The sequence below is a fragment of the Emydura macquarii genome, unplaced genomic scaffold (assembly GCF_026122565.2).
Source record: "Emydura macquarii macquarii isolate MOO-44397 ecotype Brisbane River unplaced genomic scaffold, CSIRO-AGI_Emac_v2 contig_2768, whole genome shotgun sequence".
Lineage (NCBI taxonomy): Eukaryota > Metazoa > Chordata > Testudines > Chelidae > Emydura > Emydura macquarii.
In genome coordinates, this window is record NW_027132905.1 from 24,994,849 (window position 1) to 25,014,232 (window position 19,384).

The 19,384-nt window shown below is 39.2% G+C and overlaps 1 protein-coding gene across 2 annotated transcripts in view; it reads left to right on the top strand.

Moving 5' to 3' along the window:
- The window catches only part of DOCK2 (dedicator of cytokinesis 2), a 407,820-nt gene that overhangs the window by 18,265 nt on the left and 370,171 nt on the right, over positions 1-19,384 (top strand). For both annotated transcript variants that reach the window (XM_067566685.1, XM_067566686.1), the window contains exons 7-13: positions 2,922-2,997; positions 4,734-4,810; positions 5,174-5,299; positions 10,117-10,241; positions 13,406-13,504; positions 16,435-16,507; positions 16,592-16,695. In XM_067566685.1, the coding sequence (XP_067422786.1) occupies positions 2,922-2,997; positions 4,734-4,810; positions 5,174-5,299; positions 10,117-10,241; positions 13,406-13,504; positions 16,435-16,507; positions 16,592-16,695 (680 nt within the window). The remainder of the gene's footprint in view (positions 1-2,921; positions 2,998-4,733; positions 4,811-5,173; positions 5,300-10,116; positions 10,242-13,405; positions 13,505-16,434; positions 16,508-16,591; positions 16,696-19,384) is intronic.

A 19,384-nucleotide genomic window follows, 5' to 3' on the forward strand; every position in this document is an offset into this window, starting at 1 on the left:
TGGTTTCCAGACTTGTTCACAGAGAGAAGGCAGCAGGACAGAGTCCAAACTGCAGGCAATATGATGTTTATTGGGCTAAACAAGCAAGCTTATAACCATAGCCCTGCACACCAGTTGGGCTTTCTTTCCCATAACCATAGCTCTGTATGCTCATAGAGCTCCCTCTCCCCCTCCTCCTTCTTGGTAGGCTTAATTATACCTGTAGTGGTGCCCTCCCCACCCAGCACACCCTTCCAATTTATGGTCATGTTCCATTTTGGAGGGTTTTGGGGGCTTTGGTATCACTTCTTTTGTTCACCATGAGAGGGGTAGGGAGTGAGGTAATATTTTGGCCATGGTCACTTCATGGCCCTTTAGTGTTTCTTTCTCACATCTCTTTACTCCCCTCACTCCCCCCACTGGGTTGCTCAATCTTGCTTTGGCGTCTGTCTTGAAGAGCAATCAGAGCTTTCCTTCATTTGCATGTTCATATATCAAACCCACGCTAAACCTTGAAACATTTTAACTACATCCCTTCTCTTCTCACAGTTTAAAAAAAAAAACCCATCGGGTTGTGGTTAGGCAAGAGTAACACACAATGTCTTAGTTCTTTATTTACATGTGTATCTTGAAGACCTTAGCTTTCAGGCAGGCAAGCAGGCCCAAATGCAGGCACAGAATACCATTTCAGGCAGATATCCGGCCTAAATACTTATACAAACCTAAATTTTATAGTTGAGAGATGTCTTCAGCAGGCATGTGGTAACCAGCCACAAGTGATCACTGCAGAAGTCCTTCATAATGCTCCAGAGGGGTAGCTGTGTTAGTCTATATACAGCAAAAACAACGAGAGTGTGGACTTCTTCATGCATCTGATGAAGTGAGTTGCAGCCCATGAAAGCTTATGCCCACAGAAATGTGTTAGTCTTTAAGGGGCTACAGGACTCTGGTTTTTGCTTCATAATGTTGATGGAAGACTCCCATGACAGACTTGTTCACCACAAAGGACAATGCCCAATGTCCAGGGACTACCTGAGCCCGGGCTCGTTGCCAGACATCTCAAGACAGTAGTCCTGAGGATTCCTATATACTTTTCCACTCATTCTCCTGATCCCTAGGATAATATCCCTGATCAGACAGGACAATTGTATGGTCACCCTGATAGCTATTCACTGGCCTTGGCTGTGAAACCTATTGCAGATGTCCAGGCAATTCCCTATATTTGCTTACCTTTCTGGATATATTATCTCAGAACCAAGCTCAGATATTGCCCACAGATGCAAAATGATACACTTGATGGCTGTCTGTACACTGCTGACTGCTCCCAACAGAACCAGCAGATTATCATACGGAGCAGGAGACTTGCAATAACTTACCAGACTTATTGCTCTGCATTGAACAGATTTTTCATTTTAGCTGCTCCTAATATAAGCCCAGTGGAGACTCTAATGTAAAGATCCTTGACTGAATGCTGCTTCCAAAGCATGTTGCACTAGCATTTCACTTTTTCAAGGTTCACCTTACAGCATCCTGAGCATGTCACACTTAATATTCTCACATCCTGTGGTATCAAAATTATTCAAGGGTCTCTTCTATACTTGCTCTTCAGATAGTCTCAACTCCCATGTGGGACCTTCAGAGTATTCCACTAAAGCTTATGGTGCCGCCCTTTGAACCATTGTTGGAGTGCTCAAAATAACACATCAAGAAGATCCTTCCATAGGGACAAAGTGGTGTTAAGACCACCACCCAATTTCATCCCTATGGTAGTCTTGGACTTTCACCTGGACCAATTGATTACCTTATTAGTCTTTCCTGAACGTGTACTGACACCAGGAAAGAAAAAATCATGCAAAAATGTGGTGAGTTCTTTTATAGGACCAAGACTTTGCAGATCTTCCCCAGCCTCTTTGTGGCCATTTCTTGCTCATAGCCCAACTCATCTTCTCACAGTGAATCTCCAGTAGATCACACTACATTTCCAACTGCTAGACGGTGAGCCTCTCCCTCCGAACATCAAGCTATGCTTCACCGGGACACAGAGAGCTTTGAGGAGACGATAGGATCCTGCAACTTGCTCTCCATCCCTGCTTTTTGGAGTGCTCGCAACATAGGCTTTGAATCGCAAGGAAATTGAGGAAGTATTGCTCTTTATGACTTCATATGGGAGCATGAGGAGGCACAGGGTGCATGCTGATGCTCACTGTGATTTAAAAACAAAAACTGCCTTGCATGCATGAGACTCGTGCACACCTACAGTGGGATCCACACTGACTAAACCAAGTCAAAGAACCTTGATTATTGTAGAGTAAGTATTAATTCTTTCTGGGTGCTAATGTATCAGGTTTCTAAGCTACCATTGGAAATTTTTGTGCACCCCCCCCCCCCCCCCCCCCATATTAAAATGAAGAATTAAATAGAAAACTATACACGTGACCACTTATATATTGAAAAACTAAGCTCCAGTGACATTGGAAACAGTTAATGGGAGAATGGGAATTAAAATAAATAATTTCTACATGGAAAAGTATATCACAGAGCCTGGAAAATGTGGTGGTGTTTTTTTGTTTTGTTTTTCTCAACACCCAGAATTCAGCATATCAGGTTTTAACAAAGGCTTCAGTCTCAACTCCTTTCTTGTTCAAGTTTATCTTCTTTGGTAAGGTAGGACGTATGGCCCTCCAACTGAGTGTAATTGGTTTTTTTTTGTTTTTTTTTTTTTTGTAAAGATCTACCATATATTGTACTTTACATTGGTATTTCATCAGTTATTGCTAGCAATGTATCATCTTTCCATCTCATAACCTACATTAAATATATAATTGTGCTTCAGAACAGGTACACATTTTAGGATATGATTTTCAAGGTTGTGTTAGTAAGAGAAGGGAATAATTTCCTATGTTCTTATAAATTTTAATTTAATTTTTCTTCCACTTGTCTAGTTATGGATATTACAGATATCATAAAAGGTAAAGCAGAAAGTGATGAAGAGAAGCAGCATTTCATTCCCTTTCACCCGTAAGTTTCAGAAATTGATTTTATTTCTATAATACAAAAATTTATGTGCAAAATCTTTTCTCAATATATGCATGACCTGCAATCATGGATTGGTGTACATTCATATGCTTTGCTTCTGTTCAATAAATCACAATGCTGGATGTGACACAGACATGAAAGTTTTCTGTAGGCCATCAACTAAGTATAAGTAAATTCATACTGATGCCCTCAATCCCCACTCATCCAGCATTGTGACTTATTGAACAAAAGCGAAGCATATGAATGTACACCAATCTATGATTGTAGCTGGTAAATAATGTATGTATGCCTGACTGTCATGAGTTTGAGCGAGCTGTAAAGTTGGTGGTTAAAAGGTGGCTGAATTTTCAAAAACCAAGTTCCAACTTCAGTTGCAAAATGCAAGGCAATCTCTGACTCTGAACTTGATGCTTAGATGTAAATTACATGGAGCTATCGCCTGAGGTATAGGTACCCATTGGCAATAGTTAGTGAATGGCATTCTGCATAATACTGCAAGTGTTCGTACGTTCTATGGAGAATATGCTATTTTGCCAAGCACTTAAACATTGGCCACACTTTACTTTTTTACAATTTCATGAGAGCTGCGTGTCAAGAAGCTTCCTAAACTCAACAGTAGAGGAAAGGGCAACGGGCTGAGGAGGGAAATGTTTTACATACCTCTGGCTTCTGACAAGGAAAACTATATTGGAAAAGGCACTCATTGAACCCATTAGGATTAGCACATGTATCAAGAGCATTTGATTTTGCAGGAAGGCATGATCTGTACTATGCAGCACAGAGCTGGCAGGGAAGACTTTGCCTCACTCAGTTAAGACCCAAATACAACATAAGCTTTAGTTACCTCCATGAACTGGTTGAGCATAACTTGATGTGCTGGCTTCTTTTAGGTCACTCAGGTACACACACACTGAGTGTGATATAGTTGCCTGGTAGCCTCACTGGGCTTTAACATGCAAGAAGGACATGGGCCCAATACTATCTTAGGGTTTAATACTGCCACTCATCACCGTAACATCATGAACAAAGAGCATGACATCTAATTATGGACTTCCCTCTTTACCATCTTGATGGTGGATAGAAGCTCTTGACATCTCTGAATGATGTTACTGTGATAGCTACTACATCACTTACCCAATATCAAATTCATTGTTAGTGCTAGCAGCAGCCATATGCCGGAAGATTGTAATAACAGCACAGGGAATGGCTTGTAGCTCCCCAAGCATTTTCAGAAACTCATTGACTGACTAACATTGGCCAAAATATTAATGCAGACGTCTCCACACTTGTCTTGCCGATCCTGATGAGATTCTGCCACCAGAGCTAAAAGAGTTCAGTCCTAATAAGAAATAATGTATCCATGTAATAGATGAGTATTGCACAACAAGGTATTCTAAAATCTGTGGTTCATCAGCTTAACCATTTTATACATTTCAGCAGCTCTGGAATTTATGTACAGGGGCTGCCTTTTGAAGACTTTCAGTTGTCTGTCTTTGACGTTTATCTCAATATCCATGGTAACATTTTGTAGTTGCAAATACAGAACAAGAGCCCGTTTGAATGATGAAAACTAAGTACATGGTGGTGGGATTGGTTAATGAAGTTGTAAGGAGGTATAACTGAGGGCATTTGCCTTACTGTTAATTTGCCTTATTCTTAATTGTTTGGTATATTCAGCACTCACTAGGCAACTCTTTTTTTTTTCTGTTTTACTTTAGGGTAGTGGCAGAGAATGAGTCTTTGCACAGTCTCTTAGGCAAAGTCACAGCATCAAAAGGAGACAGTGGTGGACAAGGTAAAGTAGTCTTTGTGTGTTAGCAAAACAGTACATTTTATTTATAAATCTTGGTTTCATATTTTGTTTTTAGCATCTAGGTTTCAAATCAGCATCGTTCTTCAATCATTGGGCTAGATGTACTGTGAAGTTGACAGTGACAAATTTAAATCTTTTTGGGGGAGTTAGAATCTATTTAAAGCCGCACCTCTCCAACTGATAGAAGTGGCGTTAGTTATAGTTTAAGTGGCAGCTGTTTTTTGGCTAGGGGAGGGAGAGAAGGTGACATGAGTAAGCAGCTCTCTAGAGGAGAGAGAGAAGGTAACTTTAATTCAAAATAAACTCAAAAGTTAATTACATAATCACACATTGTTCTTTCTATAGGTCTGTGGGTAACTATGAAAATGCTTATTGGAGACATGAGTCAGATTAGGAAGGACTACCCGCATCTTGTTGACAGGACAACAGTTGTTGCAAGGAAGTTGGGATTCCCTGAAATAATCATGCCAGGTAGGAGGAGATTTGTTTTGCACTGAAAATAGATTTTCACCTTTTCACCATAAAGCCTGGTATAGCTATTAGTAATGTTTAGCTTGCAGCTTATGTAAATGTACACTTCAGAGTGATTTCGAATTCTAATATTAGAAGTTTACATGCATCAACGAAATATAATTTCTTAGAAAAAGTAAGGATAAATTTTAAAACAAAAATACTTAAATCAAGACAGAAAAGAGAGATATGGGATGGTGTGGATGTGCTGCTGAAGGGAGCTGATGAGCTAGTGATGCAAGATAAGAAGGCAGAGCTGTTCAATGCCTACTTTTCTTCAGTCTTCTAAAAAAAAATATGACGGGATGACTAGAGAAGTTACCATAAACAATAAAGGGTAAGAAGGAAGAAGGTAGATGAGGATAAATAAAGAAAACATCAGATCTTCTGACTAATTTGAATGAATTCAAATTAACAAGAATGGATGTTATTCACCCTAGGATGCTGAAGGAGTTAGATGAAGAAATCTGAGCCACTGGCAAAAGTATTTGCAAACTCATGGCTGACAGGAGAGGTCCCGGAAGACTGGAGAAGGACTAATGTAGTGCCTATTTTTAAAAAGGGGAAAAAGGAGGAGCTGGGGAACTATAGACCAGTCAGCCTGACCTCGATACCTGGGAAACTACTAGAGCAATGTATAAAACCAGGGCTAGCCCTAGACCAAATGACACCTCCTGGTGAGGAACATCTTTGGTGCCTCCCCCCCACCATTTATTAAACTTTTGAATACCTTATTTTTTTATTTCATTTGTAGTCATTGTCATGACTGATCATGACTTACATGCTTGATTGATCCCTGTCATATAAGATGATAAATTTGCATGCTAGGATCTGTAAATCTTTATTTGTTCATGCCATATATAAGCAAATTAAAAAAAATTCTTCTAGAATTTCTTCTAGAAATGTTTGAATTTTAAGAATAACTGAAATTTTAATAAAAACTCCAAGAAATTGAAATGTGCACCAACATTGGGTGGACCAGTATTAAATGGTGTTGCTGTAGGTGACAGCCTTAGAATGTTAACCCTAGTCCTTTAGAGGCTAGTCCTAGAATGTTAACCCTAGTCCTTTAGAGGTCACTTTTCTCAACTTCGCCCTCGTGAACTGAAGCACAGCCTCAGAGTGATCCAAAGACTGGCCAATGGCATTTTTCAAGCAATAAAATAGCAAGCCATGTCAATCTCTCATTGGCCATCGTTTATCAAAGATAGGTTTTAATGAGTCTGAGCTGGGAAAAGCTGCACTCACTACTTGTGACTGTGACCAGGAGTATGAGTAGAAATGAAAGCTTACCTACATCCTAGGAAAAGTGTCCTTCAGCTCTGCATTATGAATGAATTGGAGAACTTCGAGTGGAGATGGCTTTCAATGTGGCAAAATGTGACAGATGTTGTCCAATTTGACATAGAGGTCATCATCATTGACGTCTGAACATTTCTCATGTGTGAGCATCTGGGGAAGGACTGTACAATTGTTTCAGTGTTTTTCTGTCTGCCGGCAGCTTACTAAGGTCATACAAAACCCCTCAAGGTCTTTTTGTGGTTTCATGTGTCCAAACCTTTCTTCGCTGGGCACTCGAGCTGTGTGAAAAAGTGAGCAAATAAAATTCTATTTTGAGTTTTTCTTCTGAGCTTCCCATCACCTCATCTTTGCCCTCATAACCAAAGTGTCTCTTCTTCTGATGACTACGAGCTTCCTTGAAGACTGGCTCAATTCCTAAGTTTTCTGTCATTTCTTTGGCAGCAGTGATGGCATCTTCAAATCCGTTGTCTCTGTGTGCCACAGTGAAATCAAGGCAGCTTCTTATCCAAGTAGTTGTGATCGGGATGTCTGACTGAGTTTGCAATGCCTTGCCTATGCTTATTTGGAACAGGATATTGTACCTAACCGCAATTTTGAGACCTGAAATTTGAAGTCAGTCATCTAGTTTGCCAGGCTTTGCGCATGGTGTCTGATTCTGGCCTTGGTTTTACTTGACCTTGCCAGTTCCACCAGGATGTTGTTAATCTCAGTCACTTGGTACCTCACTGCCTTTTCACTGTCAATGTGTCTTTCCCAGTGAGTGTCACTTAACGGCTTCATAGTCAGATTTGTAGTGTTGTCTGTGAGGATCTTCTACCTCAGCGGTGGTACTTACCGGAAGGCTGGGTGGTACACGCGCCGCTGAATCCGCCACCGCCAGAAGGGCCCTCCCACCTGCCCGTGCGAAACCGTGCCGCTGAAAATGGGGAAACGGCGGAAGGGTTTTCGGCAGCGGGCATTTGTTTCCGCCGCGAAACCCCGCCGCAAATCCCTCCCGCCGCCGCCGCGCAACCCCGCCGCAAGTCCCCTCCCTTTTTTTTCCCGAGTGGTACTCGGGTCGGGTACAGTCGGGTCAAGTGGTACTTGACCTGACTGTACCTGGCCCGAGTGGTACTCGGGGAAAAAAAGGTTGAGAACCGCTGTTCTACCTGATAGTTGCTGCTGAAAACAGTATTTCTTTTATATTTTTGCTTAGATAGATACCAGAGAGATCTATCCAACCCCCTCATTAAATATGTCCTTTATTAGTTGCTACTTACACTTGTCAAGTTTTAAAACACAAGTACACTTTCACAATTACACAATAAAACAAGGTTCATAATATTGCAGCTTGGGCGCTCAGTTCATTCTTATATCTCACTGACTGACTGGGGACACCCCATCTCTTATATACCCACGAGCGCATGGTTGACAACATTCTAGGAGGTTTGAGGAAAATGTAGTTTTCAAAGTCTGGAAGGTTCCACGAGATTCTACAAAGGTCCAGAACATTCTAGGAGGTTAGTGAAAAATGAATCCACATAAGGAATCTTGAAACATTTTACTTCAAAACAAAACAGCACCCCAGGGTCCCCCCCAAGCCTGGGTTGCCTGCCCCTAAATTTGGCCCTGTATAAAACATTCAATTTGTGAATACCTGGAGGATAAAGGGGTGATCACTAGAAGCCAAGCATGGATTTACTAAGAACAAATCGAGTCAAACCACTTGATTTCCTTCCTTGACAAGATAGGAGAGGGCGAATGTGGTGGACAAAATATACCTGGATTTTAGGAAGGTTTTTGGCACAGTCTCATATGATGCTATGATAAGTAAGCTGGAGAAATGCAGCTTGGTGGAATTACTGTGAAGTGAATACATAATTTGGTTAAACAATGAATGGAATGATGTCTGATTGGAAGGAAGTCTTGAGTGGGGCTCTACAGGGATCAGTTCTGGGTCAGTGTTGTTTAACATCTTTATTAATGATCTGGATGTAGGAATAGAGAGCATACTGATAAAATTTGCAGATGAGACAAAGCTGGGGTGAGGGCTGCAAACACTTCAGAGGCTAGAGCTAAAATTCAAAGGGAACTTGATAAATTGGAGAAGTGGGCTACAGCCAACAAAATGAAATTCAACAAAGACAAATGTAAAGTGCTACACTTGGTGCATTTGGTTTTTCTTCCCTAATACAGAATGGGGAATAACTCTTCTTGGCAGCAGAACTGCTGAGAAGGATCTGGGAGTTGTGGTGGGTTACAACCTAAACAAAAGTCAACAGTGCAATGCTGTTGCAAAAGAAGCAAATACAATTTTAGTTTGCGTTAAGAGAAGCATAGCATGTAAGTCACCGGAGGTGTTAGTACCACTCTGTTTGGCACTGGTTGGGCCTCAGCTGAAGTACTGGATCCAATTTTGGTCACCAGTTTACAGAAAGGATGTAACGAAAAATGGAAAGAATCCATAGGTGAGTGACAAAGATGATCAGAAGGATGGAATGCAAGCTATAAGAGCAAAGGCTGAAGAACTGGATTTGTTTAGCTAGGAAAAGAAGAGATTAAGGTGAGAACACAATAGTGGTCTTCAGATACTTGAAAGACTGCCATAAAAAGACAAAAGGACAAAAGGCAGTGGATTCAAAGTACAACATAGCAGATTTACATTAGGTCTCAGCAAAAACTTCCTAACTGTAAGAACAGTAGGACAATGGAACAGACTGCCTAGAGTGATTGTGGAAGCTCCTTCACTGGAGGTTTTCAAAAGGAGGCTCGATAGCCATCTGTCTTGGATGGTTTAGATTCAACAAATCTTGCATCCTAGCAGGAGGTTAGACTAAATGACCCTTGTGGTCCCTTCTAACCCTGTGGTTCTGTGTTTCTAAATACGTACTATGTTTCTCATAAATAGCTTTCATGTGTAGATAAGGAATTATTTACAATTTTTATTAGTTGATTGTTTGGCTTCCATAGTGTATTTTTAAAATAGTTAAAATACCAACATATGTGAAAGCAGAGGCTATTGAATGTGCATTAAAAGTCAAATTCTTGATTCAGATTATCCAGACTGGCATGTGTAGTCATGGTTTTGATAACATCTTTGTTCATGGGAGGAAAGCCAAAAAAGAAAAATCTGCTTTATAAAGTTCCCGTTAGGGGAAAAACAGAGTCTCATGTCTTGTTGGTCAAACTGAGCAGCAGCCTCTTAACTTGACCTCACCAGAAGATGTCACTGCAGGATGAGAGTTAGATGAGTTCCCTTTTAGGAAACACATTTGTCTAGTTTGAGACTAGCCCATAATATCTGATCAAATGCAAATAGCAAAGCAGAAGAACACTTTAAACTTTTTTTAGAATTAACTTAACTTAATTTAATTTAGTTCAGCATAGTGAGACAAGTATGTAAGCAGTCGTCATTACTTGTACTTAAACCTATTGAGTTTCCCTTTGATTTTGTCATGTTTTATTCTGCTTTCTAACCTTTAGCATTTTTGTCATAGGGGATATAAGAAATGACATTTATGTTACACTGGCTACTGGCGATTTTGATAAGTACAATAAAACAACCCAGAGAAATGTGGAAGTGATCATGTGTGTCTGTGATGATGAAGGAAAAGTAATACCAGTAAGTTTTGTCTGTCTTTTGGTTAGTGTTAAACCTGAAAATGTTAAGCACATCCTAGAAGTAAGCCTTACATGTCACATGCATTTTGAATAACATTGTAATGTTGTTGTGATATTCTGCAGTACATTTGTTCTATTTCTTTCGGGTGGTTTTGTGATGCTGGAGTTGTTAAACTGCAATAAAAGCTTGTAAGTAATTTGTATAGTTCTGGAAAAGACGCATAGTGGGAAAATAGCCCTTGCTGACCTTTTAGCTCTGACTACAGAGCAAACAGATGATCTGCTCTTATTGACTGTGATTTCATTTTTACTCCAGGGATTTCCTCATGGGGATTCCTGGAAGAGTAATGTAATTGCTATGTTAAACTAAATGTTCCATCTCTATTATATAACAAGCTAATGCAGGAATGGGGCACACAGATTGTATTCTTGTCTCCTGGGTCTGGGTAGTCTGTTTGAGTTAAGGTAGTGATGTAGATGAGTGTTTGTACTATACATATGGAACATAAATATTTACAAGTTTTTTTCATGTTGTCTGTTCTCCTTTTTTGTATAAGGGTTTTTGTCTCAAGACTTTAACAGCTGTCTTGTGTTGAGGAAGATTTTCTTCCACTTTGTTTGAGCTTTATGCTGTTCTTTTCTGGAACTATGCTGTATTCAGAAGAGTGAATTTGGCCCATATTATCAAATTTCATGTTAATGTATATGCCTAAAATGTTTGATGTGTTTGTATGATGCAACACATCTTTATTATGGGGCCAAACATCAAAACGTGGCATCCAACAGTGAACGTGTAACTTTGCACATGCAAATACATGTGTAATCATCAGCCACGTGAAAATGCAGAAGAAAGGATTTAGAGATCCAAAACTCATTTGCATGGACAGATTGTGTGTGTTTAAGTTCTGTTGCCTGCATCTGTATGTAATGATGCCAAATGGCTCAGCCAGCCCAAAATGCACTTTGGGACATAACTTTGAGTGTAGAAATGAAACTTGACAAACATACAAATACACCCTAGAATGGGAAGTATTGGGGGCGGGAGGGTGTCCCCAAGAGGATGTCTTATTGTCCACAGGTTCCCTGCTCCTAGTAGTGCCTCCTAGAAGGAAGTCATACAATGGCCTGGGATTTTTGAATTCATTCATAGTAGGGATTTTGGAGTCTAAATTGGGAGTGCCTCTGTGAACTGAGGTAATCACGTCCAGCTGTACCTACTTGGGCTCAGAACTTCAAAAGGACATGAGCTACTTTCTGGAAAGAGAGGAGTGTTACTTTCTAGAAGCCAGGACAGCGAGTTCTAGAGACAAAAATCCTACCCATTTGTATCTGTAATTTTCTGGCCTTTTAGAGATGAAATATAACCTGCATGAAGGAATTGTTCCCAGGTGTTTCTCTAGGAATTTATCTGCCATTTTCTTGGAAAAGAACCCTATAAAACTTGAAACCCCAGAAAGAAAAGGCTTTTGCTTGGTCCTCCTGGGAAGCTTTTCTCTAGCTGCCCAGACGCCCAGCTAAACTGCCAAGTAAAGTGAAAAAAGCAAACAAAACTTACCAACTTCCCTCTTTTTCCCCCAACACACCTATAGCTTAACCCCATTATGGAGCAAGTTATTTGTTGGACACTGGCTGTATGCTCAAGGAAGTAAAATCTCCTGTGGTTGCCTAAGCCTTCTCTACTTTGGCAGATCCTAATGTTGGAAGCTTTTTGTGCTTCAGCATTGTTCAAGCGATTGTGTTCATGAGGATGTCTGACCCTGGCCTATATTCTCATTTGAAACTTTTAAAATAAATGCCTCCTTGAGGCACAATGTAACTATGTAATGATACTACACACTATTTCTACTGCAGTTTGTCAATTTATGGTCTCCTCTTGCAGTCTTTGCATGCACAAAACTTGCATAGATTTCAATGGAGCTAGGTAAGGAGTGACAGAGCTGCATGAACTAGGCTGAAGACTACTTTTATTGTTGTTCAACCTGGTTACAGTACAAAAACCAAAACAAAGAAAACAATCTCAATTTCTCTCTCTCTCTCTCTCTCACATTCATATATATATATATATAGCATTTGTACTAAAAACACCTGAAAAGGCAGCTTGATGGGATTAGAAGACAATTTGATAATATGTTACACATAGAATGGTAGACGTTTGTACACTTGAAGTAGGAAGTCTCTGCCCCAAGGAGATTACAATCTTACATTTTTCTACAGTGCATACCAAAATGGGTTGCTGGTCTGTCTGGGGTCTCTAGATGCTATCAAAGTACAAATAAAGCAACTTTTTATTATTTGTGTGCAATGAACAAAATATCCTTTTCTTTTTATGTGTCTTTAAATGCAGTAGTGTAGCCTCTAGCTGTAAACAGTTTTTTTCTGTTCCATTTACATTGGAAGATGCTTTTCCATTTAAATTGGATTGATAGTGTTCTGGGTTCTGTACAATGGGCCAGATTCACCTCTGGAATAAGTAAGTTGATTTCCATTGATTGAGTATAATGAACCCATGCTCATGCCAGTAATCAAGTTGGCCTCTGAATACTGTTGTTAGTATTGCACCTGCTCAAGATTTGTTGAAAGATTGGCACTAGCATGTATTTAGAGCTAAAAAGATTGCAAAATACATTAGTCTGTCTTAAGATTTAGAAATATATTGAAGTAAAATACCATCCAATTAATGCAAGCCCATCGGGGAGCTTACTTTGTATAGTCTTTTAAAAAAAAAAAAAAAATCAGATGGATACATCAGTGTTAAAAATAAACGATAAAGCTGGTTACCACAAGGGTCAGAAATGGTAAGAATGTTTTATACTGATGGAGTGCTAATACCGGATAATATATTCATTGTCTCATAGTGTTTGTGACTTCTTTAGCAATCAGAATGTGAGGTTTGAGAAATGGGGTGGTAATATGGTCTGATGACTGTCTGGTTTTCCTTATAGCTCTGATTTCTAGAATGCGAATATTTTTATAGTTAAGCAGTTTTCACTTCTAACTTGTAGTTTCTTAGATCAATTTTGTAAATCTGTTATGTTGAAAATATGTCTCTTGTTGGAGTGTTCTTAAGTAGGAGAGCTCTGGCTTATATGCAGGCCCCATGAATTATTTCCACAAAATAATTAAATAACTAAGATAAGATGCATTTTTTTTCTCTTTTTTTGTTAGAATGCAATTTGTTTGGGAGCGGGAGACAAACCTGTAAGTGAATACAGATCAGTTCTCTACTATCAGGTCAAACAGCCACGCTGGATGGAAACATTAAAGGTATAGCACAAACGTTTTTCATTTATATTTTCCCCTTGAGTTGTCAGCTCCTATCTGTTTCTAGGAGCAAACTATTACAATACAATTCACATCTTTGGTAACAAATGCTTTACAGTCTTGAAATATAGTGAGATGAGTGTCTTTCATCAACTATCAGTTGGAGATACATGATTAGTGATGCTTAAAGTTTCTGCCTAGAAAATTGTGTTAGGATTTCTTGTAGCAACAAAACAAATGAGATCATCTTAGTTTACCTTTATATTCTGAACATGCCTCATTGAAAATTGAGTATAACATTAGTTGTACTGGTGTAAAACAGAGAAAGTGAGACGCTTGAGTGATTAAACAAGTATAGTAAATAACCTCTTCTATATTTTAGAATTTTACTGTCTTGGATATCTGTTAGAGAAGAACTAATAGACACCTATGTAATCAGTGTTTAACATTTAATTGGACTACTCTGGGAAGGTGCTAAATGCAATAATTACAAAAGATGGCTTGAAGTTACTTGACAAGCCTACATTAAATGCTTTTTTGGAACAGTGCTATGGAAGGTTATTAATATAATGTAGCCAATCTGTGTATAAGAAGTCTGAAACTGCAATAAGGTGTAGAGTAAGAGTGGAAAGAGGAAAGGAGAACTGTCATTTGCAGCAGTAAAAACGTATTTGTGTGTAGTCTTGAAAACACTGACAAATGTCATATTTTGACTAACATCTTGTTTCCATTTTAAATTTTGGCAGTAACTTAAGCAGATTTTGTATCGAGAACCATTAGAAATAGTTGCACTTAAGTTAGGGTTCCAAGTGTAGTGTATAATGCTGCATTACTGCTAGTGGTTTTCAAGATTGTGGCTCCTAAAGTCCTCCGAGAACATCTAAGCAATAAAGAGATACAAGGTGGGTGAGGTGTAATATCTTTCAGTGGATCAACTTCTGTGCGTGAGACAAAATTGTCTATCTGTTTCACCCACTGAAGTTGGTCCAGTGAAAGATATTACCTCACCCACCTTCTCCCTCTAGTATCCTTAGACTGACACTGCTACAACTAAACAGCAAATAGGATTAAACACAAGATGGACATCAGAATTATATAACCTTCAGATCTGATTTGTGACCGCTCAGATCATGAGAACGTTTTATACTGATGTAGGGCTGCTGATATTGGATAATGTATTCATTTCCTTGTAGTGTTTGAGACGACTTTAGTGATCAGAATGCGAGGTGAGAGAGACTGGTTTAGAATATGATCTGATGATCCGTTCATGACTCCCTGGTTCTCTTCATGGCTCTGATACTGACTTGCTGTGCAGCTCTGGGAAAATCACTTAATATTTCTCTACCTCAGTTCATCCATTGCTGAAGGTGTATAATTATCTCCATTGGGGGTTTATGATTGATATTAAAGGGGCTTTGAGAGGTACTATATGAATCCATATAATTAACAGTACCATTTCACTTTCCTTTTCCATTTTTGTTTTCTAACACTTGAATTTCTGCCAGTCTTATAACTGATGGCTTTAGCCATACTCACATGCAAATTGGAAGCAGTCCCGAATAAAATTTTCATGCTGGACTACATAAGAGGATCCCAGGCACGCAGAGCTCAGTCTATTACTACCTCCTGCTGCAGTCCCTTTTTACACCTTTCCTCTGCTTTGCTTGACTGTGGTGCCTCTGAGTTCATTAGGAATTACAGGGAGATGACTGCAGGCCTAAAATCTGTTCTGCTTATTGATGCCAGGCCTAGGCAAATTTGTCTTGTGCACGCAAGGCTTTATAGGGCCATCATACAGCTGGGGAGGAGTACCACTGATTTTACATGTGGTTGTGGCTGTCACATATCTGGTCAAGTGCCCCTGTTGCCCACTCACTAGACAGCTGTGAGGGGACCCATCTCACTGGGGCCCATGTGCTTTAAACCTCCAGAGTTTAACAGAATCCAGGCACTGCCCTGGTTTGGGGTCCCTCAACGTACTTGCAGGCTGCTGATTCTCTATCTAGCACACTCTTCTGAAGGCTGAGACCTTGTGATCCAGCTGCCCTACCCCCTGTTGAACCCAGTGTTGACCCCTCAGACTCTCCCATAACTTAAACACTCCCTCTTTGAGAACTCCAGCCACATGGATGTTCTGTGTCCACGGGTTAACTCTTGAAAGGTGTATGATAGGTGTAAGGTATAATATAGAGACTGACTTTCACAGGATTCTAAACCTCCATTGCTCTTAATCAAAAGAAATACACAATCTATACAAAAGTAAGTCTCTATACATTTCCCTGCCTTAGTTTCTCACCAGTCCAGAGCATTCTTCAGGTTCTGGTCAGAGTCCTCTGGGTGTGTTCAGGATGCTTCTGCTTCAATGCCATTTTTTGTTATAATTGTGGAGCCTTTCTCTCTCTCCCTTTCCACCTCAGCTTGCTTTGACCTAGGCTGGTCCTAAACAGAGCTTCCCCTGTCATGAAAGCATGCCCATCTCTTCCCCTCTCTCGTCCTACCCTTCCTGTGTGGTTCAACTTTATCGAGTTGATATGTCCCATCAACACCTGGTTCCTCGGTCCTGCTGCTCATAATTTTCCACTATTCAAACCCCAGCCAGCTACAAGCTGTAGCCATCCTCTTCAGCATATCTACTGGGCAATCAGAATACAGTCATTAGAGGTAACTACTCTCCATTGCGCCTAGTCTGGAAGAGATGTGCTTATGGGCTTGTCAGCAATGGTGGATATACAGAGGCATTCCTTGATGCAGCAATTTTCAATAAGAACAACTTCACAATATCAACCAGAATTTGTAGATTGTGCAGATTGCCCAAATTTGTGTCAGTGGCTAAACTCAGCAGTTAAAGGAATGGTGGATATTCATTTCAAAGTAGATATGTTACAGGTAACGCTACATTTTAATTATGTGCCATAATTTCTGATTTATAAAAGGTGGCAGTCCCCATTGAAGACATGCAAAAAATACATCTACGTTTCATGTTCAGACATAGGTCATCTCAAGAGTGTAAGTATGGCATGTTTATTCTTTTTGTTTGTAATCAAAATTGCCAATCTTTTAAAGAAAATAATACGGTTTTGTACTTTGTAGCTAAAGATAAGGGAGAAAAGAATTTTGCAATGGCCTTTGTAAAGCTAATGAAGGAGGATGGTACAACTCTGCAAGATGGCTTCCATGATTTGGTAGTCTTAAAGGTAAGATAATGAAGGTTGTTGCGTAGGAGGAATTATTATTTTTGTCAGTCTTTTATTTTAGCTGTGCGATCTTCTATGATATTTCTAAATTTCTATTGTCTTTCTCCCATTATCTTATCAAAGACTTGAATTATGTGGTCATTCCTCTGAATAATTAGGGCTGGATATATCTTTCTCTAGAGCCAATCAAGACCCCTTAAACATTAGGTATAGGTAGGAAACATTGTAGAGTGACACAGAACAGTTGCTGTTCCTACATTTTAACCTTCATTGCCATGCTTAAAATCTTCCCTACTTCTGGAAGCTTGGAATAAAGCTCAATATCTGGACTTAAACCATCATTGGAGCTTGGAATAAAATTCATCTAAATACCTATTCAGTTCATTTCATCATGATCTTCTCTGCCTTGTAAATGGTCTGTGAACAGCTTGTCAGTTTCTTGTATTTATGTGGGGTTACTGTTTTATAATTACAATGAATGCATATAGGCTGTGGATTGTGTATGAACAGCCAGTTGCAGGAATTTGATACCAGACATCTGAACAGTGCTGGTTCATTTTGATTGGACACAAATAACATGACTTTTTTTTCTCCTGGGTTGGATGCATGATGATATTAAAGTTTGGTTTCCCATGCAGATACTCAAGATTGGCAATTAGAAGTGAATATTGTACAAATATTCTCAACCTTTTACTTATGTAGCTGTTTCTGAATGTGTTCTGTCCAGTAACCTAGTTTTCTGTAATATTTATGGAAAACTAAAAGAGAGGCATGCACACAAGAAAAGCAAATGGTTTATAAATTCCAGTGAAGATCAATGCATTTTTTTCAGATATCTACCCACCTCATGTTGGTGCTAAAACTGATAAATATTGAGGCCAGAGGGGACCATTATGATCATCTAGTCTTGATCGATTGTGCAACACAACCCATAAAATTTCAGCAAGTGATTCCTGCATCAAACCCATAACTTCTGATTAAGTGAGAGCGTATATTTTTGAAATGTTAAACTGAGTTGGCACATTATATCTATGGTAGAAGATAAACAGATGACTTCTGATATAAACTTGCTACATATAGAATTCAAATACAGAAATCACAGCTAAGCATTTAAAAACATGAGTCAGGATCCCAGAAATGGAGAGGCTTTAAACTCAGGAGATTTTAAATACCTTTTAAGTTTTTAGAGGCGTTTTGCCTTCTAATGTTAAATCCTTTGGCGTGCATTTGAATCACATTTTCAAGCTTTTCTTTGCAGCCATCAGGCCTAGAAACTTTTTATTGAAAATGAAAGCTGAGACACTCATGTAAGCATGTTTTTTGGTTTTTTCTTTTTAAATCCCTAATTTTGTGAGGCTGATGATAAAATTGTGGAAACAGGCAATACTTGCCAATGTTCTAGTACATCTCCAACTTCAAAACATCATCTTTCCACCCTCAATATATCTAATTTTCAGGTTTTTCCAGGAAAAGCTTTGCTTGACTGCAGCTAGAGAATGCACCTCTCCTCCTGGGATGGAAACCTGTGTGGGTTTTTTAGTGCTTTTGAATGAGAACCTGATCTGAGTTTAGGCACCAAGTTTCTTTCTACATTTTGTCAGACTGGAAAGTATCCCTGACCGTTCTTCGGGATGCACTAGCATGCATTATCTCAAGGACTATTTAAAAACTGACACCCTAGTTCTGCTGTCACACAGCCCTACTTCCACAGGCTAAACCTTTTGGAGCTATTGTAAATGTCAAAGAATGTCTCCTGTGCCTAGCGATCTGGTGCTGAGTAAATTTCAGGTCTGCGCACTCTCCTCCACATCTGCTACACTTGCTTTGCAGGCCTGGCAGTTAAACCTTCTGACATGGTCTGTAAATTCAGCTTCAAACTTGAACAGCCATGGAACTTTTATAGCTGCAACAATATTGGGTACATATTGTGAATTGAGTTTTTCTAATCATTGGATGTACCTCATGGTACAAGATATAGTTAAGTTTTTTCTACTTTCCTTCCCTAGTATCTAGCATTTCATAAATTGTGATGAACTTTTTATGACTGTACACTTTAGTCTGACTAAAGTTGTGTTTCCATTTTAATAGGCTTCTTTTGCTAGAAGCTTTCATTGGTTGTGTTGGAGTTACCTTAATCTTTGGAACCCATGAAACTTTCTACTGCTAATGAACCAATTCAACCTTTAATTCTAAAAGTAGATAATCGGAAGTGGTCTGCCATAGGAGATTTACAAAGGTTTACCCGCAGCTTCCATTTAAATCATTGGAGCACTCCCTAGACCTGCCTGCCTCAGTTTACCCTTGAGAGGACACGGATACAGCCCTCTGCTGAAAGGATTGACAGTAATTTATTTGAAAAACAAAATATCTCTCTATTAAATATTAATTCTAATACAATTGGGTTTTAAATTGAAAAATCAACAAGATAATATGAAATAAGCCACATTAGACAATACATGATACCATACATTATATAACCTAATGCGATGCAAAATATATATAACTTAAACCATAAATGGCAATGCAATATACTCACAACACAATGTAACATTTCCTTAGCACATATTACAATGTTATGAATACATAACATACTTACGTGACATCATAAGCATACAATGTTGCAACATATCACATAAAGAAATCCTGCATAGTTGTGTATAAAGCCTTAATACAATGTTGTATTAAAATA